Consider the following 21877-nt stretch of genomic DNA (forward strand, 5'->3'; position numbering starts at 1 on the left):
TAGAAGGAGCCCCCCTGGTACCGCAGGGTAGGGCAGGGTCCTGCTGCTGCCCAGAGACTGCTGCCTGGGGCAGGCTGCTCACAGCCCCACACCTCCCCAGGTCACTGCACTGCAGAACTGCCTAGCAAGAGCTACCTGAAGGCAGTGCACTTTTTAGAATCTGCTTCATTTTCTTCCCATGTGCTGAGGCAGAAGGATGGTAATGAAGTAAAAACATATGTAGTAGAGACTAAGGCTCCTTGAGCATTGCTGCTGCTCTGAGGCACCTCACACACCTCAGCATACAGACAGTACCAGCCTCACCTTTGTTGTTTCTTAAAGAGATTTTTGACCTTCTCCCGTGCTGCAGACAGGGAGATGACCTTGCCCAGTGGACTTCTCAGATCACTCAGGATTCCCTTTTACCTGTTCCTGTAGACCAGGACTGACTGCTGCAGAGCCCACAGCACAGCCCCCTGCTTCTTGTGGCACACTCAGAACACCAAGCAGAGGTAAGCCAAGCAGCTGCAGAAAGCTCTGTCTGTGAACGGAATGGGAAAGAATGTGTTGTGTGTGACTGTTCTATGAGAAATGCATAGTATTTTGGTCAGAGAAGTCCTTAAATTTTACAATGTCACTTCTGCTTTTGGACAGACTACCTTGCTCAGGGGCAATAAATGTGTAACAGCAGCTCCATCACTGAGTTCCTCCTGCTGGCATTCACAGAAACGCGGGAGCTACAGCTCCTACACTTTGGGCTCTTCCTGGGCATCTACCTGACTGCCCTCCTGGGCAACGGCCTCATCCTCACCGCCGTAGCCTGCGACCACCACCTCCACACCCCCATGTACTTCTTCCTCCTCAACCTTGCCCTCAACGACTTGGGCTGCATCTCCACCACTCTGCCCAAAGCCATGGCCAATTTGCTCTGGGAAACCAGGGATATCTACTATCAAGGATGTGCTGTACAGCTCTTCTTTTTATTCTTCTTGATTGGAGCAGAGTATTTTATTCTCACTGTCATGGCCTATGACCGTTACGTTGCCATCTGCAAGCCCCTGCACTATGGGAGCCTCCTGGACAGCAGAGCCTGTGCCACCATGGCAGCAGTTGCCTGGGGCAGTGGCTTCCTCCAAGCTGTGCTGCACATTGCCAATACATTTTCACTACCTCTCTGCTGTGGCAATTCTCTCAGCCAGTTCTTCTGTGAAATGCCCAAGATCCTCAAGCTCTCCTGCTCAGACTCATATATAAGGGAAGTTCAACTTACTACAGTTACTGCTTTTCTATTGTTGGGGTGTTTTGTTTTCATTGCTCTGTCCTATGTGCAGATCTTCAGGGCTGTGCTGAGGATCCCCTCACAGCAGGGACGGCACAAAGCCTTTTCCCCATGCCTCCCTCACCTGGCTGTGGTCTCCCTCTTTCTCAGCACAGTTATCTTTGCCCACCTGAAGCCCCCATCAATTTTCTCCCCTTCCTTGGATTTTTTTCTGGCATTTCTGTACTTGGTGGTGCCTCCGGTAGTGAACCCATTCATCTACAGCATGAGGAACAAGGAGATCAAGGTTGTCATGTGGAAAGTAATGACTGGGTGTTTTTCTTCCACAATATATTGCTTGCCTTCTTCTGTAAATCACTCGTAATGTAACTCTTGATAGGCGAAGCCAGTGGGTATTATGTTCTTGTGTCGTTATTGGTGTTCTGCTTTTTTCTCAATTTTATTTTATCAAATATTGTCCACAAAGAAATATAATTCTTCATTTTGCTTGATTATTTAAATGAATTAAAGTGCCTTTTTTGTCTTATATCCTTTCTTTGAGATGTTTTCTGTGGCTGCAGAGGTAGTGCCTGTGTGCAGAGGTGGACAGGAAAAGAGTCGTGGCCCAGCAGTCCAGCCCAGGAGCACCAGTGTTGGGTCCATGCAGAGCTGCTCTCCTGCCACTGCCACCCTATCCTGCTGAGCCCTGCTGGTGGTTTAAGGCCTGGCTGCTCCTGTAGCTTGGTGCCAGTGCTGCTGTGGGGCTGTGCTTGGACTGCAGGCAGGGACAGGCAGTGGGCACTTGAGTGACACAGCTGGCCTCCAGAACTACACTTACCTCCTAAAAGGGCAGTTCCTGAAGGCTCATGTCATCTTTTGGAGTTGCAGTCACATCAGAACGTGCTCAAAGAGAGTCCCAAAGGCTCCCTGGGACATAGGATGTGCTGGGAGAAGAGCAGAGCCTGGCCAGGTGCAGGAGGGATACAGGAACAGAAACCCTTTGCAGCTGCTGCCACCTGCAGACACATCATACGCGCATGGAGAGAGGAACAAGAGCGAGCACAAAGGCCATCAGCTATCCCTAGGGGTGTCATGAAGGCCAGTGGGGCAGAGTGTCTTCAGGATCATTCTTCCTGAGAGTAACAACCATGGTGCATCTGCCTGAATAGCTCAGAATAGTCCAGGTGGAAGGCACCTTCAGAGACCATCTAGTCCAAAGTGCAACAGCTGAATGCAGCTCTGCAATGTGTTTCCTTGAACCGCCAAGGTCCCTGTGCCCATTCCTTTGGGGCATATCAGAGGAGGACAGAGCAAGGTGATGCACCCACCACAGGGCTGAGGTGCCTCCCAGCCTCTGGCAGTGGCTGCAGGAGCCAGAGGGACCCTGCAAGTGCTGCGGTGCACTGTGTGTTTGTAAGGCAGGGACTCGTGTCTCTGAACAGCACAGTGTGGATGAGCAGTGCACGAGGCCAGCTCAGATATGGGTACCTCACTGAGCCTTGACATTTCTCTGTGCAGAACTCCAGTAATTATCCCGTGTTCCCATGAGATTTTTGTCATCCTCCTTGCACAGGTTCATTGCAAATGCCTCTCTCTGACATGTCATTCTACTCTGCCTTTTGGACTGGTGATGACAGCAAAGTGCTGCAAAATTGATAGAGAGCAGCTCTGAGGAAAAGGACCTGGAGTGTTGGTGGATGAGAAGCTTAACCTGTGCCGGCAATGTGAGTTTGCAGCCCAGAAAGCCAACTGTATTCTGGGCTGCATCAAAGAAGTTTGGCCCAAAGGTTGAGAGAGGTGATTCTCTCCCTCAGCTCTGCTCTTGGGAGACACCTCCTGGATTACTGCATTCAGCTCTGCGGCCCCAAACTCAAGAAGGACATGGAATTATTAGAAGTAGTCTAGAAGAGGCCAAAAACAGGATAGAGAGGCTGGGGCATCTTTTCAATGAAGACTGGCTGAGAAAGCTGGTTCTCTTCAGCCTGGAGAGACCCTATAGCAGCCTTCCAGTACCTAAAGGGAGCCTTTAGGTAATGTTTTAAAACTAAAAGAGGGCTCTTTAAAATTAGGTATAAGGAAGACATTCTTTCCTTTGGGGGCGGTGGTCAATGGAACAAGTTGCCCAGAGAAGTTGTGTCAACCCATCCCTTGCCCCTTCAAGGCCAGAAGCCTCCCATGCCAAACCACAGTGGACAGCCCCCCCCCCTCCCCCCCCCCACCCCCCCGCAAGTTGCTGTTTAACCTCATCTTTTCTGCATGGGGCCTCCTCTGCACCACAGAACCCAATCTCAGCTCCCTCTTTGCCACAAGTGCTTTGCATGGGCGCTACAAGGACTAACCCTACCTACAGGGCTTAACTCTACCATGTCCTGCCCTGGCTCTGCCATCCAGCTGGGCAGAGGAGAGGGTGACAACAGCAAAGGGATGTGTTTGGGTGTGGAACGTGGGGCCTGGCAGAGACAAGGAGTTGAGGGAGAGGACAGGGTGTGAGGAATGTTTTAACAATTTGTGTCCATAAAGAACAATTCTTCGAGGCAGCAAAGGCAGCACGAGCAGTGCTGTTGGTTGGGGGCCATGTTTGTACCAGGATCCTCAGTGGGCAGCAGCTGGCAGGAGGTGAGGGTGATACTGTAAAAGCCAGTCAAAGTAACTCTCTAAAACTCAATTTGGAGTTTTAGAAAACAGGCATTCTTTTACGGAGGTGCTGGACACACAGGGGATCACTCCAGTGCTTACAGAAGCGTCTGAACTATAGGGGTTATATACAAGCAAAACAAACATGTTAATCAGATTTCCCCAAAACATATTCATACTACTTCCTGTAACTCATTAAAATCAGTAAGTGTCGCTGACATATGCACATTTGTTTCCACTGTCTCTCAGGGGTCTCTGGTGGTCATCGGTAGTCTTCCTCACTATGTTCGTTAGTTGAATCCAGTTCTTGTCCATGCTCAAGCCATCAAAATCTTTCTTCTCTTATTCTTTCATCTCAGGCATGCATACAAAGCTTAGTTGGTTACACATCCAAGGATATATGCATAGCATGAGTTCCTCACCTAATCTTCTGACACATGCTCTAGGCCTGGGTCACCTTGCCCTCATTCTGAGATACAAGTCTGTAGGCTCTTACAGATAAAGCTGAATAACTAGTGACTAAAGTAACTTCAGGGATGAAAGTTTCTAAACTTCCTTCACTCTAACAAAACTTAGTAAAGGTTTCACCTATCTCCTAATGAAGCTTTTCAAATTTGATGCCATTGTTCTGTCAAGGAAGAGACCATTTTTCCTTTCAGCTCGGTATCAAGGGGAGGCCAGGAAACACCTCCCAAAGCTGCTCCTGCCAGCAGAGATAAGGATGAGGGGAGAGAGGGGAATGGAAGGGCTGTGGTGAGGTCCCTGCTGCTTTGCTGGAGATATTTTGGCCGGTAGGCCTTGTGAGGTCACCCTGCACCTCACAAAGCACCCCAAGGCAGCAGGGATGGCACTGGAAAGGCGGCTGGCAGAGCCCAGCCAGGGGCTGCCTGTGGGTCCCCTCTGCTGCAGCCGCCTGATGGTGCGTGGCAGGAGGAGGGCAGGCAGGGCTCGGGGCTACCATGCTCATGGTTCCCAGTTTCTTTACATGGTTCCTAACCAGAGATTTGTCCATCGACTGTAAGTGTTCCTTGCAGACGACCTTGTGAAATGCTGGGATTTGGTGAATAATTCTCATTCTGTTTTCCAAGGAGAAGAGAGCCTCTCTTTCCCATCTTGTGATGCTCTGCTCTGCATCAGGGACAGAACAGCTCCATACATCACAGCAGGCTTGGACTCGACTGCAGGAAGAGCAACCAGGGGAAGAGCCTGGGCACAACCAGGGATGCCATATGAGCCAGCAGTACTAAACACAGATATGGTCACATCCACATTGGGATGCTCTAGGAGGAGTGTGTCCACCCAGGCAAGGGACTTATTCTCCATGACTGCACACTGGTGTGGCCCTAACAGGAAAAGGGCTTCCCAGTGTGAGGCTTCTTTTCTGAAGGACCAGGGAGGAATGGAGAGGGTTCAGAGCAGGTGTGCCAAGACAGGGCTAGGGGTCATGTGTGTGGAGGCTGAGAGCCCTGCACTTCCTAGACCTGGTGAAGCAAAGGCTCAGGACACACTTGTAGGAGCTCCTGACAGATGGAAATGTGCTTTCAGAGGTGATGGCACATTTTGGGTAAGGGTAAAGAGCATGAGAAAGGAAATCCACCAAGAAGTGGCTGTTTTGGAGGTCCAGTGTGGTGAAGAGGAGAAAGAAATGCCACTCCAAGGGCAGTGCTGTGGTGACTCAGAGGGTGTCTGCTTCAGCCCATGGTTTGTGTTTCAAGTCAGAGGCAGTGAGCACAAAGAGCCCCTAGTATGGGTAGGGAGATGCTGTGGTGGGGAAGCAGGTTGGATGTCTCCAGGCTGCAGGGAAAATGGTTCATGCATGGGACAGGATAGGACAACCTGTGGGGAGATGTCCAAGGGCACTGACAGGGCTGGAAGGCCTTGACACAGCAGAATTCTTTGTCCCCGTGGCTCTGGCTGTTGTCTCTGCCACTGGGGCCTATGAGACGACACATTGTGCTCCTTGCACTGGAACCATGTGGCCTCCTTGCAGCTCTGTGCACTGATGTTGTACTGTTGTCCTTAAGTTGCCATCACACACCCCAGATCCCGCTGCCCCTTGAAGAACAGCGTGAGGGACAGAAGCTCTCTTCCCAGAGCTGGGTGTCAGGCCTTGGTGCTTGCTTTGATAAAACACATCAAGGTTTCCTTGCCATCAGGGCCACCTTTACTTTGCCTTTGCCTGCCTATCATCACTGCCTCCTGTTTCCTTTGCTAACAAGTCCATGGGGGAGCTGTGGTGGTAATGGCCCCCAGTGGGACCAATTAACACTCCCAGAACCTTCAGCATTTCTTCTAGCCTTAACCTCTTGAACAGCCTGCGCTATCTCCTCTCAGCATCAGAGGTGCATGGACTCAGCACCAAATTCACCCTGGGGCTCAGCACAATGCAGAGAGACCTCCTGTGCCCTCTTTCTGCCCAGCAGTTCATTCAAGGCTTCAAGGCTTTTACGTCTAATTGGGGAGATTTCAGAAAGCTAGTGAATGAGGCAGATTTTAATGAGCAGTTGATAATAAGGGAGCTTTCCCTTCAAGCTGGATTCTTTATTGATTTATTTCAATTCCCTGCCCTCTTCCTTTGCTGTTGATCCAGAGGGTCTCCTAAGGAGGCCTGGTCAGCTTGGAAAGGCAGTCCCTTGAGGCCAGGCACTCCGTGGGCAACCTTGCTCCTCACCTCCTCAGCCCCACCATTTCTCTCAGGAGCCACCTGGGACTTGCAGCACTTCTCCTCCCATCAGACTTCTCCAGTCAGGGCTGCAGCTGCATGTTACAGCTCCTTTGCACCAACTCCCAGCCCTTTTCCCCACAGAACTGCCTGCACTCAGGCACAGAAGGACTGCTCCCCATTGAAAACAACCAAAGTTAAGTGTGGTGCAGTTCAGTAAACAGTAAAGCACTCTCCTCAGCTGTGTGCCCAGTGCAAGCTGCAGCTAATGAGGTTCACCTTCCCCAAGGGATGGCCATACAAGGACTGTTCTAGACAGAGAGTTTGAAGTGATGCACATGTGCTCTTTTATTTATATATTTATTTATATTTTCTTTCCTATGTTGGAATAATTTGTTCACCTTTCCAGGCAGACCTTGCTAGGTTCAGGGGCCCCTCTGTACCGGAGGTGTTTTCCTGGGGCTGGCAGCTGTCAAGAGGAGCTGTGGTAGACCGGAGGCCCTCAGGAGCTGCAGGTGGAGGCTGGGCAGTGTGTCTCAAAAGATTGATACCGGCCATTAATAAATATGAAAACAAAGGAAAGCAGAATCGCCAAAGTTTGTAAAAGCTGTAAATGTGCATCCATAAATAGTCAATGCTTTAGAAGTTTGCCTTTATTTCTGTTTAGTTTTGTTTTCTTTTTTATTTTTATTGACATTTTCAAAATATTTCTGATATTGTTATACCAACACCATTAAGATCATTCTGCATCTTGTACAAAGCCCTGTGCCTCCCCCTCCACGCCCCCGAAGAATCTTATCATATCCATGACAATTCACAGTCTTTGCAAAAAAGTACATAACACTGAGATGTGGACCTTGCTGCACAGATGGAAGAAAGCAGGGCCACGAACATGCACGCAATATTCACTTTTCCAGGTGACAGATCCAGGAGATGTGGAAGTGTGGCAAAAGTAGTAAACATGCTCAGCTTTATGGCCAGGACAGAGTATGCATTTCCCTCCAGGTAGGAAAGAAAATGAAAAATGAGACCGTCTCCAAGAGGAGCAGCGTGCAGAGGGAGAGAATTAACACCCCAGAAAAGCCTAGATCTCTTCCCACACCTCAGAGCACATCCAGACAATGGACTTTCAGGTGCTTACAGCTGGAAGACAGGAGCTGGAGGTGTAACGCAGAGATGGCTGAGGCAGTGTCTCCCAGGCTACAGTTACAGCCAAGGGTGATGAGTTCACCTGCCTGGCTTTAGATGGTCCCCTAAAGCACAGTAGGATTCAGGCCCCACAGCATCTCCTCTGTCACTTCCAGAAACTGGGCCTGATGTCAAAGGACCATAAGGCATGTTGGCAGGGACCTCAGGAGGCCTGCAGCCCAAGCTGTCACAAGCACCACCAGAACAGGCTGTTCAGGGCTTGATCCTGCTGTATTCTGCAAAACCAGCAAAGACGGAGACTGCACAGCCTCTGCGTGATGCCTGGCTGAGCTCATGGTGAGAAGGCTTTTTACCTTCTCTCCAGCCTGAAGCTCTCCTCTTTCACCTTCACAGCTGTTGTCTTTTGTCCTCCCACCCTGAACCCAGCTGGAGATCCTGGCTCCGCATCCTCCACAACCCCCCCAGAGATACAGCCAGAGGAGGTCCCCCTCTCCCTGCCCTTCCCCAGGCTGGACAAGCCCAGCACCCTCAGCCTCTCTTCACTGGCAGAGTGCTCCAGAGCATCTTGGGGCCCCTGTGCTAAACCCACTGCAGCTTGCTGACATCCCTCCTGTCCTGAAGACCTGAAATCTGGGTGCTGTCTTCTGGATCATCCCTTCCCTGCACCCCCTGGCCATTCCCAGCTCACACAGCCCAGTACACTGCTGTCTGTCCTTGCTGGTTACAATTCCTTTGTTATTATCCTCCCTTCCTTTTCTGTCCTATTCAACTGTTTTTACATTAACCAACAATTTCTTTCAATTTTCTGATTCTCTCCCGTATCCCCAAACAAAGAGGAGAGGGAGATTTTTGGCAAATTCTAAGGAAAAAGAAGGCATGGAGTCCCTCAGCCCCATCTGTGCCTGTTCCTATGAAATGACTGCTTTGGCACTGAGGAGACACGAGGGGATGACTCCCATGAGTGTGTGAGGAATGTTTTAACAATTCGTGTCCATAAAGAACAATTCTGTTTGAATCCTGTCTGCCTCTGGGCCCTGCACTGGCAATTCAATTCTTGAACCACAGATGCAGTGTGTCCCAGTCTCCCCCTCATTCTAGTCAATTTATCACTCCTTAAATTTATGAACCTGTTTGCTTTTGTTATTCCGGACTTGTATTTCTAACACTGCTATAGATGTGTCTGTGAATGGCTGGGGAAGAATGTTTTAATTACTCGTGTGTCTGGCAGTTTCAGAACAACTGATAACAACTAGTGACTCTTATGGGATACTATGTGGATCTTTGGTATCTGGTTGGGGGGGCCGAGAGATAAAGAGGAAGGAGAAAGAAGCTGAAGGACGGCTGGGAGACAAGACTTGAAGAGGATGTTCTATAAACTTGGTATGGTGCCAAGTAAGTACAAAGAGGGAGAGGAAGACTACGAGCCTTCAGCATGAAAGACCCCTAGAGACCCCCAGAAGAGACCCCAGAGGAGACTGCGCATGCTCCAGTAGGAGGGACTGCACCCCGGAAACTAATTATAATAATCTATTTTTTTTAGAAGTAGTAATGAATATGTATTAGTCTAGGAGCATAAAAATCAGCTGCTTGATGTAACTGGTGTGCGTCCTGGTGGAGCGGAGACTGCCGGTGCACCCAACGCTGTTTGCTTACCTCTATTCCTTTATATCCTTTTAATAAATCCTATTTTTCATTTAATTCTAATTTGAATCCTGAGCCATTTATAACAATTTGGGGGCTCGTCCGGGAGGGCTATAGTTCCTGAATTCTGATTTAATCTAGGAGAGGCGCCCCACCATTTGGTGGCTCCTGTTTGAGTCACATCGGGACTAATGCCATCCTGAACCTAAATAAAGGTAAGCAAAGAATTTGATTTTTTTTTGAGCTCCCTTGCCGGCTGTGTTTTTTGCCCGTAATTCTGCACGCGAAGATCCGGACGAAGACGACAGGGTCGTTTGGATACCGTCTGGTTGGGTTCAGGTGTCCGGGATCGAACCGGACGAAGATGACAGTCGTTTGGATACCGTCTGGTTCGATCCCAGACGAAGATGCTTGTGGATACCGTCCGGTTGGACTCTGGACGAAGACGATTGATTCGTAAGATACCGTCTGGTTGGGTAAAGGTACGGTTGCCCGTGGTTGTGTGTGAGAGAGTAACTGAGGCTTCTAAAGTCTGCGTAGAAGTCTTTTTGTTTTCTCACTGGTTCTAATCTCCTGTCGGGGGGCTGGGCTGGTGAAGAGAGGGATACGTGGGTGGGTGATAGGTCCTAAGCCCCCTGCAAGACACTCTCACTGGGGGCAACCAAGGGCTGTGGGAATTGCCACTAGTAAAATTCCCGGATGGGTCAGACAAAATCAAAGACCAAGTACCAGAAAGGGAGCAAAATACCAGATATACCACCAGAAAGTCCATTAGGAATAATGATTAGAAATCGGAACAATAGGGGCCCCAGAAAAGGAAAAAATAAATTAAAATTGGTTCATTACTGTATGATAGAATGGCCAAAAAAACCTTTAAGACCATGTGTTTTCTGGCCTGTTTTTGGATCTTTTGATGATTGGATTTGTCAGGCTTTGAATATAAACGTTAATTCAAAAGAACCTTTTTGTCAGGAAGAAAGTGAGTATGCAGAATTGTGGATTAGGACTCCACGTCCAGCCTCAATATTAGCACTAAAAACAAATGAGGATTCTGGAGGGGAGGAAAAGCAGGAAAAAGAAAAGAATGATGAATGGGAGCCACTGGATAATTTACCACCACCTCTGGGTCCTAATAACACACTCCCGGCTCCCCCTCCGGTAATCTCTCCGGCAGTGCAGCCATGGTCCCTGCCTCCACCACAAACAGCACCAGAATTAGACCTGCCTCTGGCTGCATGCACAAGAAGTAAGACTGCCGTACCTGAAGAAACCTCTCTATATCCATTAAGAGAAGTACCCCTTGGAGGCAATCAGGGAGGCTTTGGGTTCGTGGCAGTCCCTTTAAACACCACAGAGGTGAGATCTTTTAGGAAAGAAATGGGGACTCTATTAAATGACCCCCTCGGAGTAGCCGAAAGACTGGATCAATTCCTGGGTCTTAACACTTACACCTGGGAAGAAATACAATCCATTTTAGGAATCTTATTTACTGTTGAGGAAAGGGGAATGATTAGGCAAGCTGGAATGAGGATTTGGGAAAGACAAAATCAAGCCGGACCCCCAGGAGATCAAAAATGGCCAAATGTGGATCCCCACTGGGATCACCAGCAACCCCAGGGAAGACAAAACATGAGAGATTTGAGAACAATGATTATACAAGGGATCAGAGAAGCGGTTCCACGAGGAAAAAACATTAATAAAACATTCAATGAACAACAAGGAAAAAAGGAATCTCCAACAGAATGGTTGGAGAGATTAAAGAAAAGTTTGCAAATGTATTCGGGGATCGATCCGAATACAGCAATTGGAACCGCACTCCTTAGAACACAATTCGTAGCCAAATCCTGGGTGGACATAAGAAAGAAATTAGAAAAGTTAGAAAATTGGCAAGAGAGAGGATTAGAAGAGTTACTTAGAGAAGCGCAAAAAGTATATGTCAGGAGGGATGAGGAGAAACAAAAAACAAAAGCCAAGATCTTTGTAGCAGCAGTAAAAGAAAGTCAGAAAAAGCCCTTGTTAGGAGAGAGGGAGAAGAGAAGAAGTATAGAAGAAACCCCTAGAGGTCAGCCTTCTCAAGGGAATTCAGCGATCCCCGCTTGTTACTATTGTCAAAAAAGGGGACATTTCCAGAAGAATTGTCGTAAGCGGGAACAAGACGAGAAAATGTTTAAAGAAGAATAGGGGTGTCAGGGGCTATATCTTCTGGGGACTTCAACATCAACAGAGCCCTTGATAAAACTATTAATGGGTCCCCATAAAGAAGAAGTACTATTTTTAGGAGACACAAGAGCTGAAAGATCCACTATTCAAAAGCTCCCAGAGGGAATAAAAGAAGGGAAGAGTTATACGTCTGTAATAGGGGCAAGAGGGGAGCCCTTTAAGGTTCCTGTTTTAAAAGATGTGGAAATAGAAACCGATCAAAAGATTTGTCTTAATGATTTACTTTTGCTTCCTGAAGCGGGGTACAATTTACTAGGAAGGGATTTGATTTTAAAATTGAACTTAAGCATTCAGAGTCAAGGGGATAAATTGCAAATCAAATTATACACTTTAACCCAAAAAGATGAAGAAGTTATTAACCCTTCAGTGTGGTATAAGGAGGGAGAAATTGGAAAAATGGAAATGGACCCCATAAATGTTCAGATAATGGATCCACATCATCCTATTCGAATTAAACAATACCCTATACCAATGGAGGGTCAAAGGGGATTAAAACCTATAGTTGATAGACTTTTGGAAGAAGGGACTTTAGAACCATGTATGTCACCTCACAATACACCCATCCTCCCTGTGAAGAAATCGAATGGGTCATACAGAATGGTACAGGATCTGAGAGCTGTAAATCAGCGAACAATCACTAAATTCTCCCATGAGTGGCATGTTGGAATGGAAGGACATGGGCTCTTTAGGAAGGACAGGCTGGGGACATGAGGAGGGGGCATGTCCTGGTTTCAGTTAGCACAGAATTAATTTTCTTCCTAGTAGCTGGTGGAATGCTGTGTTTTGGCTTAGAATGAGAAGAGTGCTGATAACACCCCGATGCTTTAATTGTTGCAGAGCAGTGCTTATACTAAGCCAAGGACATCTCAGCCTTTGCTCTGTCCTGCCAACGGGCAGGCTGGGGGGTGCAGTAAGAGCTGGGAGGGGACAGACCCAGGACAGGTGACCCAAACTAGCCAAAGGGGTATTCCATACCATCTGACGTCATGCTAAACAATATATAGGGGTGGCTAGCCGGGGGGAGGGGGCTGGACTGCTCGGGGTTAGGCTGGGCATCGGTCAGCGGGTGGTGAGCAATTGCATTGTGCATCACTTGTTTGTACATACTATTATTACTTTCGTATTATCACCATTGTATCATCATTATTATTATTATTATTATTATTTTCCTGTCTTATTAAACTGTCTTTATCTCAACTCACGGGCTTCACTTTCCATTTCTCTCCCCCGTCCCAGAGAGGGAGGGGGGAGGGTGAGCGAACGGCTGCGTGGTGTTTAGCTGCCAGCCGGGTTAAACCACGACAGGGCATCACCCTCCCTGTCAAGGAGCAGCTGGAGTGCCTGCAGCTCTGCCTGGGGATGGGTGAGGAGCTGACGGGGAGCTGATGGGTCATGGTTATAGGAGGGCAGGGACAAGGGACATTGGAGTGGGGGTCTGCTACAGGCCACGTGATCAGGAGGAGCAAGCAAACGAGGCCGTCTTGTTTGTTTGTTTCTCCAGAGAGTATTTTGGGTGATGCAGTGTGCTTGGGTACCCTTGTGAGATGCTTGGCTACTGCAGGAAATGGCCGATAAGCTCCCATGAGAAGATTGGTGCTCCAGGTGTTGTTTTGGAGCCCTGAGGAGATGCCTGGGTTTTCCACTCAGATGTTGAAGTGCAGCAGGGAGATTCTTGGGGACTCCAATGAGGTGCTTGGGTGTTCCAGGGAGGAGCTTGGGTGACCATGGGAGAACCTGGCATGACCAGGACAGAACCAGGTGCACCAGCGAGATGTTAGTATGCCCCAGGGCTATGCTTATGTGCCTTAGGGAGGTTCTTGGTTGCCCCTCTTACACCACAGGGAGGTTCCTAGTGCTCCAAAGAAAGCCTTGGAGATGTCTATGGAGATGTGTTGTGTTTCCAGAGACATATCTCTGTACCCCAGGGAGGTGTTTGTGAACCATGGGGAGGGGCTGGAGGTGCCCATGGGGGATCTCGGCTGTCCCCTGAGGTGCTTGTGTGCTCTGGGGAGATGTTACAATGCTCAAAGGAGATGCCTGGGTGCCCGGGGGCACGTTTGGTTGCTCCAGAGACATGCCTGGGTGACCCAGTGAGTGCTTTATTGCTCCAAATAGATGCTTGGGTATTCTCAGAATCTACTTGGGTGTCTCTGGGAGATGCTTCTGTGATCTGGGAATTACTTGGGTGCCCAAAGTAGTGTTTGTGAGCCCTAGGACATGTTTGCCATCAAAGGAAAGAACCTGGGTGTCCCACAGAAGTGCATGGATACTCTGGGGTGAAGCTTGTGTGCTCCAGAGAGATGCTCGTGTGCTCAAGGAAGGTTGCTTGGCTCAAGCAAGGAGATGCTAGCGTGCCCTGGAAAAATGCTTGGGGATTCCAGAGAGATCCTTGGGTCCTCCAGGAAGGTGCTTGTGTTCCCCAGAGAGATGCTTGTGTGGTTTCTCCAAGGAAGTACTTCATTGCTGTGTGCAGATGCTTGGGTCCTGCAAGGATTTCCTTGGGTGCCCCATGGAGACGCTTGGGTGCTCACAGCTGATGCTTCTCTTCCACAGAGAGGTGCTTGGGTCTTCCAAGAAGGTATTAGATAGAAGTACGGAGATGCTTAGATGCGTGAAGGATATTCTTCTTACCTAGGTTAGATTCTTGAATGCTCTAGGTAGGGGCTTGATGTCTCCAAGGAGATGCTTTTGAGCCCTGTCATGATGATTCAGGATGTGCTTGGGTTCCCTGGCTTGAATCTTGCATGTCAAGGGATGTGCTTTGGAGCATGAGGGGATTGTTTGGATACCTAGAAAGGTTTGGGTGCACCACAAAGCTCCTGGTGTTCTCCAGGAGGATGCTTCTGTGCTGTTACAAAAGGGTTGTGTCGTTGTGGTGGTTTTACTTGGGTGGGCGGCCAAGCTCCACCACAACTGCTCTCTTACTCCCCCTCCTCAAAGAGGAATGGGGAGAAAATATGATGAAAAGGGCTCAAGGGTTGAGATAAGAATGAGGAGATCGCACAGTAATTATCGTGACGGGCAAAACAGACTTGGCATAAGGAGATAGTACTTATTACTAACAAGCTAGAGAAGTGAGAAACAAAGGAAAGAAATCAAAAGCACCTTTCCCCAACCAACCACTTCCACCTCGTCCCCCCAGGTGGTGCAGGGGAAAGGGGGAACAGAGGTTATGGTCAATATATAGTGTTTCTTTTCCGCTGCTCCCTCCCGATCACTCTCGTCCCCTGTGTTGTGTGGTCCCACCCACGGGATGCAGTCCTTGCTGAACGGATCCGGCGTGGGCTGCGCAGAGGCAGCAACTCTTCCAGAACTGCTCCAGATATGGGTCTGTACCACGGGGTCCATCCCTCAGGAGAAAACTGCTCCAACCTGGGTCCCCCATGGGCAGCAGCTCCTGCCAGGTCACCTGCTCCTTCATGGTCTCCTCTCCACGGGCTACAGGTCCAGCCTCGGATCTGCTCCGGCAGGGGTCTTCCACAGGCAACAGTGTCTGTTGCTGCAGGTCCACCTGCTCCACCATGGTCTCCTCCATGGGCTGCAGCGTGGAACCAAGCTCCACTGTGGTACTCCATGGGCTGCAGGGGAACAGCCTGCTTCACCATGGTCCTCACCACAGGCTGCAGGGGACTTCTGCTCTGGCGCCTGGAGCAACTTTACCCCTCCTTCTTCACTGACCTTGGCGCCTGCAAGGCCGTTCCTCACTCCTCTCACTCTCCCAGCTGCTGTGTGGTGCAGCGTTTTTTTCCCTGTCTTAAATATGCTCTCACAGAGGCGCAAAACAACATCGCTTATTGGCTCGGCTCTGGTCAGCAGTGGGGCCCTTCCCAAACATGGGGCAGCTTCTAGATGTTTCTCCTCTAGAAACCTCCCCTATGGCCGCCTGCTACCAAAACCTTGCCACATAAACCCACTACACCAATTCATCCATCATGGGTTCCTCTTGGTCTTTCCTGGTCATTACTGCCAATGGGTTGGCATATGATGATGGTGTGCTCTGTACAAACTCCTGCCACATGGGTCATGTACACTTGACTTCATCTGGATCTTTGGATAGCTGTTTGTTATCTAGGTTTCTACAAATCGCCTTCAGCATGTCTAATTTCCTCAGGTACCGGATACCCCTCTGCTTGGTGCTCCACCTTCCTGGTTGACATACAAGATCTTCTTTCAAGGGAGACCTTTCCTTCAAGCATGATGGGAGTAAGTTCTTTGTGCCCTTTTCCAATGGCTTTGTCAATCGCCCCTTCCCTAAAGGGAAATTCTGGCTTCTTGGCTTCCCTGCTCTCCAATTCCAGGCTATTGACCCTGTTCTCACACCACTGGAGCAGCAAGATGACAATGTGCTCACTGACATGATGGCTAAATCTTTTCCCATATCTCATAGCTTACCCTGGGAAAGGGATTGCTTGGTTTCTGATGTTTATATGATCTCTTCTTCTTTGTCCTCCTGCTTCCAAGATGGCCCAGCTTTGGAGAAACCTGCCTCATCTTCTTCTTCCTCCTTTCTTGTCTGCATAGGAGTTTCTTTCCTCTCTAAAGAAAAACTGACTTTCACACCCATTGTTTTCTCTTGCATGTAGAGGCAACTGATACTGGCACAGGCTGGTTCTCTGGCCCAGCCATGAAACCCAGTGCAGGTGCTGGAGAGGCTGCAGGGCCCATCACAGGAGTTGTTCTGGCTGCAGGGCCTTTTGGATGAGTTGGAGTGGCTGCAGTGCCTATCGCAGGTTTGGGAGTGGCTATAGGGCCTGTCACATGTGTCAGTTTAACTTTGGGCCCACCTCAGGAGCTGGAGTGCCTGTAGGGCCTGTTGCAGGGTTTGGAGTGGCTTTGGACAGGCTATATATATACCTGTTCTGGAGGAGAAGGAGGAGGTGGAGGAGAAAGGGAGAGGGAAGAAGTGGTGAAAAGCATCCCCCACTGTCCATCCCAGTTCCACTCACCATCACCACCCTCTCTGCATAGATTTACTCTCGAGGAGAAAAGGCAAAGAGCATAAAAGAGTGTAATTCTAAATAATTTCTAAGAGCTGAAGAGATGGTTCCCGAGTTACGGAGGCGGCAATAATTTTATTCCATCAGAAGTCAGTGTTATCCAATACAGCAAAACAGTAACCTTAAACCAGCCCCCAGAAATGATAAGCAGCATGACATGGAAGACAGTTAGTAATGTGCTATACAACACAGTTCTGAAAACCAGCACAACAGATCCCAGATCAAAAAGATCAACATTGTGATCAGCAATTGTTAAACTGATCTAATGTTTATAAAAATTTACTTTTAAAACGCTGTGGTCAGATCTGGCATCTCAACCTTTGTGCTCCACACTAGGCACCAAGAAGACTTGCTGTGGTTTGACCCTGCACGCAGCTCAGCACTACAAAGTTTTTCATCCAATGAATGGACGGAGGAGAGAACTGGGAGGAAAAAAACTGTAAAAGTTCATGGGTTGAGATAAAGGTAGTTTCATAGGACACAAAAGGAAGACATTCTTCTTCTTCTTTAATGTTAATGTTAATGTTAATGTTAGTGTCAATGTTAATGTTAATGTTAGTGTCAATGTTAATGTTAATGTTAGTGTCAATGTTAATGTTAATGTTATAGACGCTAACAGACTAATAATAACATTTTTGTGTGCATAACAAAAGACAGGAAAGGTGGTGGTCATTAAATGGAAATAGTCAGGCCAAAGCATGGTAGGCATGTTATGGAATGAGGGGTGGATATTGTCCTAGGTTTGGCTGCAATAGAGTAAATTTTTCTTGCTAGGAGCTGGTACGGTGCTGTGTTTCATATTTACAGAATCTCAAAATAGTTTGGGTACAAAAGGACCTTACAGTTCACATAATTCCAACTCACCTGCCATGGGCAGAGACACCTTCCACTAGACCAGCTTGCTCAAAGCCCCGTCCAACCTGGCCTTGAACGCTTCTAGAGATGGGGCATCCACAACTTCTCTGAGCAGCCTGTTCCTTACCACCCGCTGAGTAAAAAACTTCTTTCTAATACCTAATTTGAATCTACCCTCTTTCAGTTTAAACCATTACCCCTAGTCCTATCACTACACTCTTTGATGACGAGTCCCTTCCCAGCTTTCCTGTAGTCCCTATTAGGTTCCGGAAAGCCATTGTCAGGTCTCCCTGGAGCCTTCTCTTCTCCAGGCTGAACAATCCCAACTCCCTCAGCCTGTCTTCATAGGAGAGGTGCTCCAGACCATGAATCATGCTCATGGCCCTTCTTTGGACTCGTTCCAATAGCTCCATGTCCTTCTTACACAGGGAGCCCCAGAGCTGAACTTGAGGTTTGGACTCACCAGGTCTGAATTGCCAGGGGACAATCATATCTCTTATCCTGCAGACCACAGTATCCCTGATACAAGCCAGGATGCTGTTGGCTTTCTTGGCCACCTGAGCACACTGCTGGTTCATATTTGACCGACTATCTACCACTATCCCCAGGGCCCTTATCCCCAGGCAGCTGTCCAGCTTCTCTTCTCCCTGCATAAGTGGGATTGTTGTTCCCCAAGTGCAGGACCCAGCACATAGCCTTGTTGAACTTCATAGAGTTGGCCTCAGCCCATAGGTTCAGCCTATCCAGATCCTTCTGCAGAGCCTTCCTACCCTTGAGTAGATCAAGTCTCACTCCTAACTTGGTCTTGTCTACAAACTCACTGAGGGTGCACTCGATCCCTTCATCCAGATCATCACTGCAGATATTGAAGAGAACTGGCCCCAGTACTGAGCCCTGGGGGACACCACTAGTGAGTGGCCTCCGGATGCATTTAGCTCCATTTACCACAATGCTTTGGACCTGGCCACCCAGCCAGTTTTTAACCCAATGAAGCGTACATCCATCCAGGCCTTGAGCAGCCAGTTTCTCAAGGAGAATGCTGTGGGAAATGGCTTCAGAAACCTTATTGAAGTCTAGGTAGACCACATCCACAGCCATTCCCTCATCCACTGAGCAAATCACCTTCTCATAGATTGAGATCTGATTTGTCAAGCGGGGCCTGCTTTGGTAAACTCATGCTGACTGGGCCTCATCACCTGGTTGTCCTGTTGTGTGATGGTACTCAAGACGATCTGCTCCATGAGCTTCCCTGGCTCAGAGGTCAGACAGACAGGCCTGTAGTTCCCCAGATCGTCACCATCAGAGTGAGCCTTCTGTCTGCAGACATTAACAGCTGACAGAATGGAGCATCTGTCCAGGGGAACCTTGAGAAACAACAGGATTTTCCCTATCCAAATGTCTTGACATTTACAAGGAGAAGAGCCCAGTCCTGCACTGGAAGAAGAGGAACCACACACATCAGGGCAGACTGGGACCCGGCTGAGTGAGCAGTGCCCGGGAGGAGGAGAGCCTGGGCACCACGAGGGATTACATTTGAGCAGAGGTGCTTGCTCACCAGGAGCCAGGCCAGCTTCTTACAGAGCTGCCTTACGAGGAGCATGGCCACCAAGAAGATCTGAGTTATCAGACTCAGCACCAATACGGTGTGACACCACCTGCACAGGGGTGTCCCAGTGAGTAGCCCCTCATTTAGGAGAGGTGCAGGACAGTACCCAGAGAGGTTCTGCCAAGGTGGGGTTCAGGACCTAAAGTACCTCCCTTGTGCAGAGGTTCCAAGAGATCTGGGTTTATCTGACCCAGTGGCATAGAGCATCCAAGCAGAGCAAAAGGAGCCTGAGACTGTCTGAAGGGTGGTTTTGGAGCTGCTGTAGCTTTCCTCTCTAGGAGAAAACAGTATGAGACAGAAATAATGATACAATGTTGACTTCAGGATGTTGAGACTGGACATGAAGAGAAAGAAATCCCCAGCTCCTACTGCCCCAGGAAGAGCCCTGAGCGAGGTGTAAAGGGAAAGGATCTCTTGTGCCAGGGGCTGGAGGTCAAGGCCTGGCCCTTGTGCTTGCTGAAACACATCCAGTGCTCATACACATAAGTACCACCTAAACATTGCCTTTGTCTCCTTGTCCTCACTGCCTCCAATGTTCTGCTCTAACGAGCTCTAAGGGAGGCTGTGTCAGTGCTGGCCCTCAGGGGGACACTGCATGAAACTTGCATCTGACTTGGACTTCTGGAGAGATGTCTTCAGCTGTCTCTGAGGCTTTTGGGCTCATCAGGAAAGCCCCCAGAGGGGTGATTGCAATGCCTTGGGCTGGGCCTGTGCTGCTGAGCTGGGCCAGGCTCCTGGGACAGAGAAAACACATTTCAACAAGTCCCATGATACAGAGAGACAGCTGTGCCCAGGAGCAGCTCCTCTGCACAGCGCAGCAGGGCTGGGGGCTCTGACTGCAGCTGGCACAGGGAGAGGAGAGAAGGAGAGAGGGCTTGGAGGCAGTTGGGAATGGGAGGATGCTGAGCACTGCCTGCAGGAGAAATCTGCACAGCCCTTGACAAGGTAAGTGTCTGACTGCAGGGCCATGCAGCTGCAGGTCCTGGAAGGGTCTCCTGCTGGGTCTTGCTTCTGGGAGGGCAGTGGGCAATGCAGTAGGCTTCGAGAGTCCTGCTGGGTTGCACTGTGAGGTGAGGAAGTCTGGCAGTGGCCCCTTGGAGTGTCATAACCTAGCTACCCCTGGTCAACCAAGAGTGTTGTGGCCGAGTGTCCTCCAGACACAGTACAGGGGATGCAGACTGGATATTGGGATACCCCAGCTTGCAAATATCCAGCTCTGTCTGAGGGGTGTCCTCCCCGGCTGCAGGCTGCTCTCCAGCAGGACGCAGCTCTTTCGTGGCATCCTTGAGTTATCCAGGTGTCTGAAGGAGGAGACAGGTCCGTGCTAAGGCCATGTTGGTGCTGCTGGATGACTGTCTAGGGGCAGCTAGAGTGAGGCCTCCGCACCCCTGGCTAGGAGGAAAAAGCTAAGATCCTGATCAGTCCCCTGCAGACAAGGTGAGGATTCTGTCCAGCTGCACTTGGACTAGGGCTTCTCTGCTCTCAGCTGTCTCCAGTTTCTTCTCAGGGAAACACCTGAGTGGGATGGTCCTGCAGCTCACCAAAGGGTAGCACAGGACAGCTGAGAAGACGACTGATGGGCAGAGATGCTCTGCTCAGTCTTCCCCAAGGGACAGTCCCTTTGCTTCCTCACATCCACAGAATTTCACCAGGAGTGTGGAAGTAATGTCAGGGAGTTCCACCATCCAATACCTCAACTAGGATAGGGCAACTAAGATAAAATAAAGTGAGGAAAATACTTGCAGCTTTCATCTGCAAACAGCTCAGTTGTTTCCAATGATACTGAAAATCTCATTGAGCTGACATTTGTCTGATTTTGAGTTAGCCAGCCTTCTATTTTATTGTCTATTTTCCTCAGAGAACTCTTTTCTAACCTTTTTCTGCCTTCTCCTCTTCAACAGACAAGCAAGCAGCAAATGCTGCTACAAAAGCAGCAAATGCCCAACATCAACTCTGTGAGTGAGTTCCACCTGCTGGCATTCGCAGACATGCGGGAGCTGCAGCTCCTGCACTTCGCACTCTTTCTGGGCATCTACCTGGCTGCCCTCCTGGGCAACGGCCTCATCCTCACTGCCGTAGCCTGCGACCACCCCCTGCACACCCCCATGTACTTCTTCCTCCTCAACCTCGCCCTCCTCGACCTGGGATGCATCTCCACCACTCTGTCCAAAGCCATGGCCAATGTCCTCTGGGATGCCAGGGCCATCTCCTATCAAGGGTGTGTTGCACAAGTCCTCTTTTTCATCTTCTTCTTTGGTTCAGAGTTTTCAATTCTTACCATCATGGCCTACGACCGCTACATTGCCATCTGCAAGCCCCTGCACTATGGGAGCCTCCTGGGCAGCAGAGCTTGTGCCCAGATGGCAGCAGCTGCCTGGGCCAGTGGCTTTCTGTATGCTGTCCTGCACACAGCCAAAACATTTTCCCTGCCCCTCTGCCAAGGCAATGCTGTGGACCAGTTCTTCTGTGAAATCCCCCACATCCTCAAGCTCTCCTGCTCAGGTTCAGACTACCTAAAGGAAGTTAGACTTCTGGTGGTTAGTGCATTTTTAACATTTGGTTGTTTTGTTTTCATTGTTTTCTCCTTTGTGCAGATCATCAGAGCTGTGCTGAGGATGCCCTCTGTGCAGGGCCGGCACAAAGCCTTTTCCACGTGCCTCTCTCATCTGACCATGGTCTCCCTGTTTGTCAGCACTGTCATGGTTGCATGCCTGAAGCCCCCATCCATCTCCTCTCCATCCCTGGACCTGGTGGTGACAGTTCTGTACTCGGTGGTGCCTATAGCAGTGAACCCCCTCATCTACAGCATGAGGAACCAGGAGCTCAAGGAAATTTTGTGGAAACTCTTTGGACACATGATTCTTTGGCATCAATAA

At 49.3% G+C, this 21877-nt stretch overlaps 2 protein-coding genes across 2 annotated transcripts; both read left to right on the plus strand.

Annotated features, from left to right (window-relative positions):
* Positions 1-656: 656 nt before the first annotated feature.
* LOC309890755 (olfactory receptor 14I1-like) lies at positions 657-16350 on the plus strand (the record flags this gene model as incomplete). The annotated part of the gene is made up of 3 exons (XM_082785160.1): positions 657-939; positions 1222-1559; positions 16333-16350. The coding sequence occupies 3 exons, from the start codon at positions 657-659 to the stop codon at positions 16348-16350; spliced, it is 639 nt and encodes a 212-aa protein (XP_082641286.1).
* Positions 16351-21283: 4933 nt separating this feature from the next.
* LOC309890756 (olfactory receptor 14C36-like) lies at positions 21284-21877 on the plus strand (the record flags this gene model as incomplete). The annotated part of the gene is made up of 1 exon (XM_082785161.1): positions 21284-21877. The coding sequence occupies one exon, from the start codon at positions 21284-21286 to the stop codon at positions 21875-21877; it is 594 nt and encodes a 197-aa protein (XP_082641287.1).

This window comes from Aythya marila (genome assembly GCF_965140915.1).
Source record: "Aythya marila genome assembly, contig: HAP1_HAP1_SCAFFOLD_186, whole genome shotgun sequence".
Lineage (NCBI taxonomy): Eukaryota > Metazoa > Chordata > Aves > Anseriformes > Anatidae > Aythya > Aythya marila.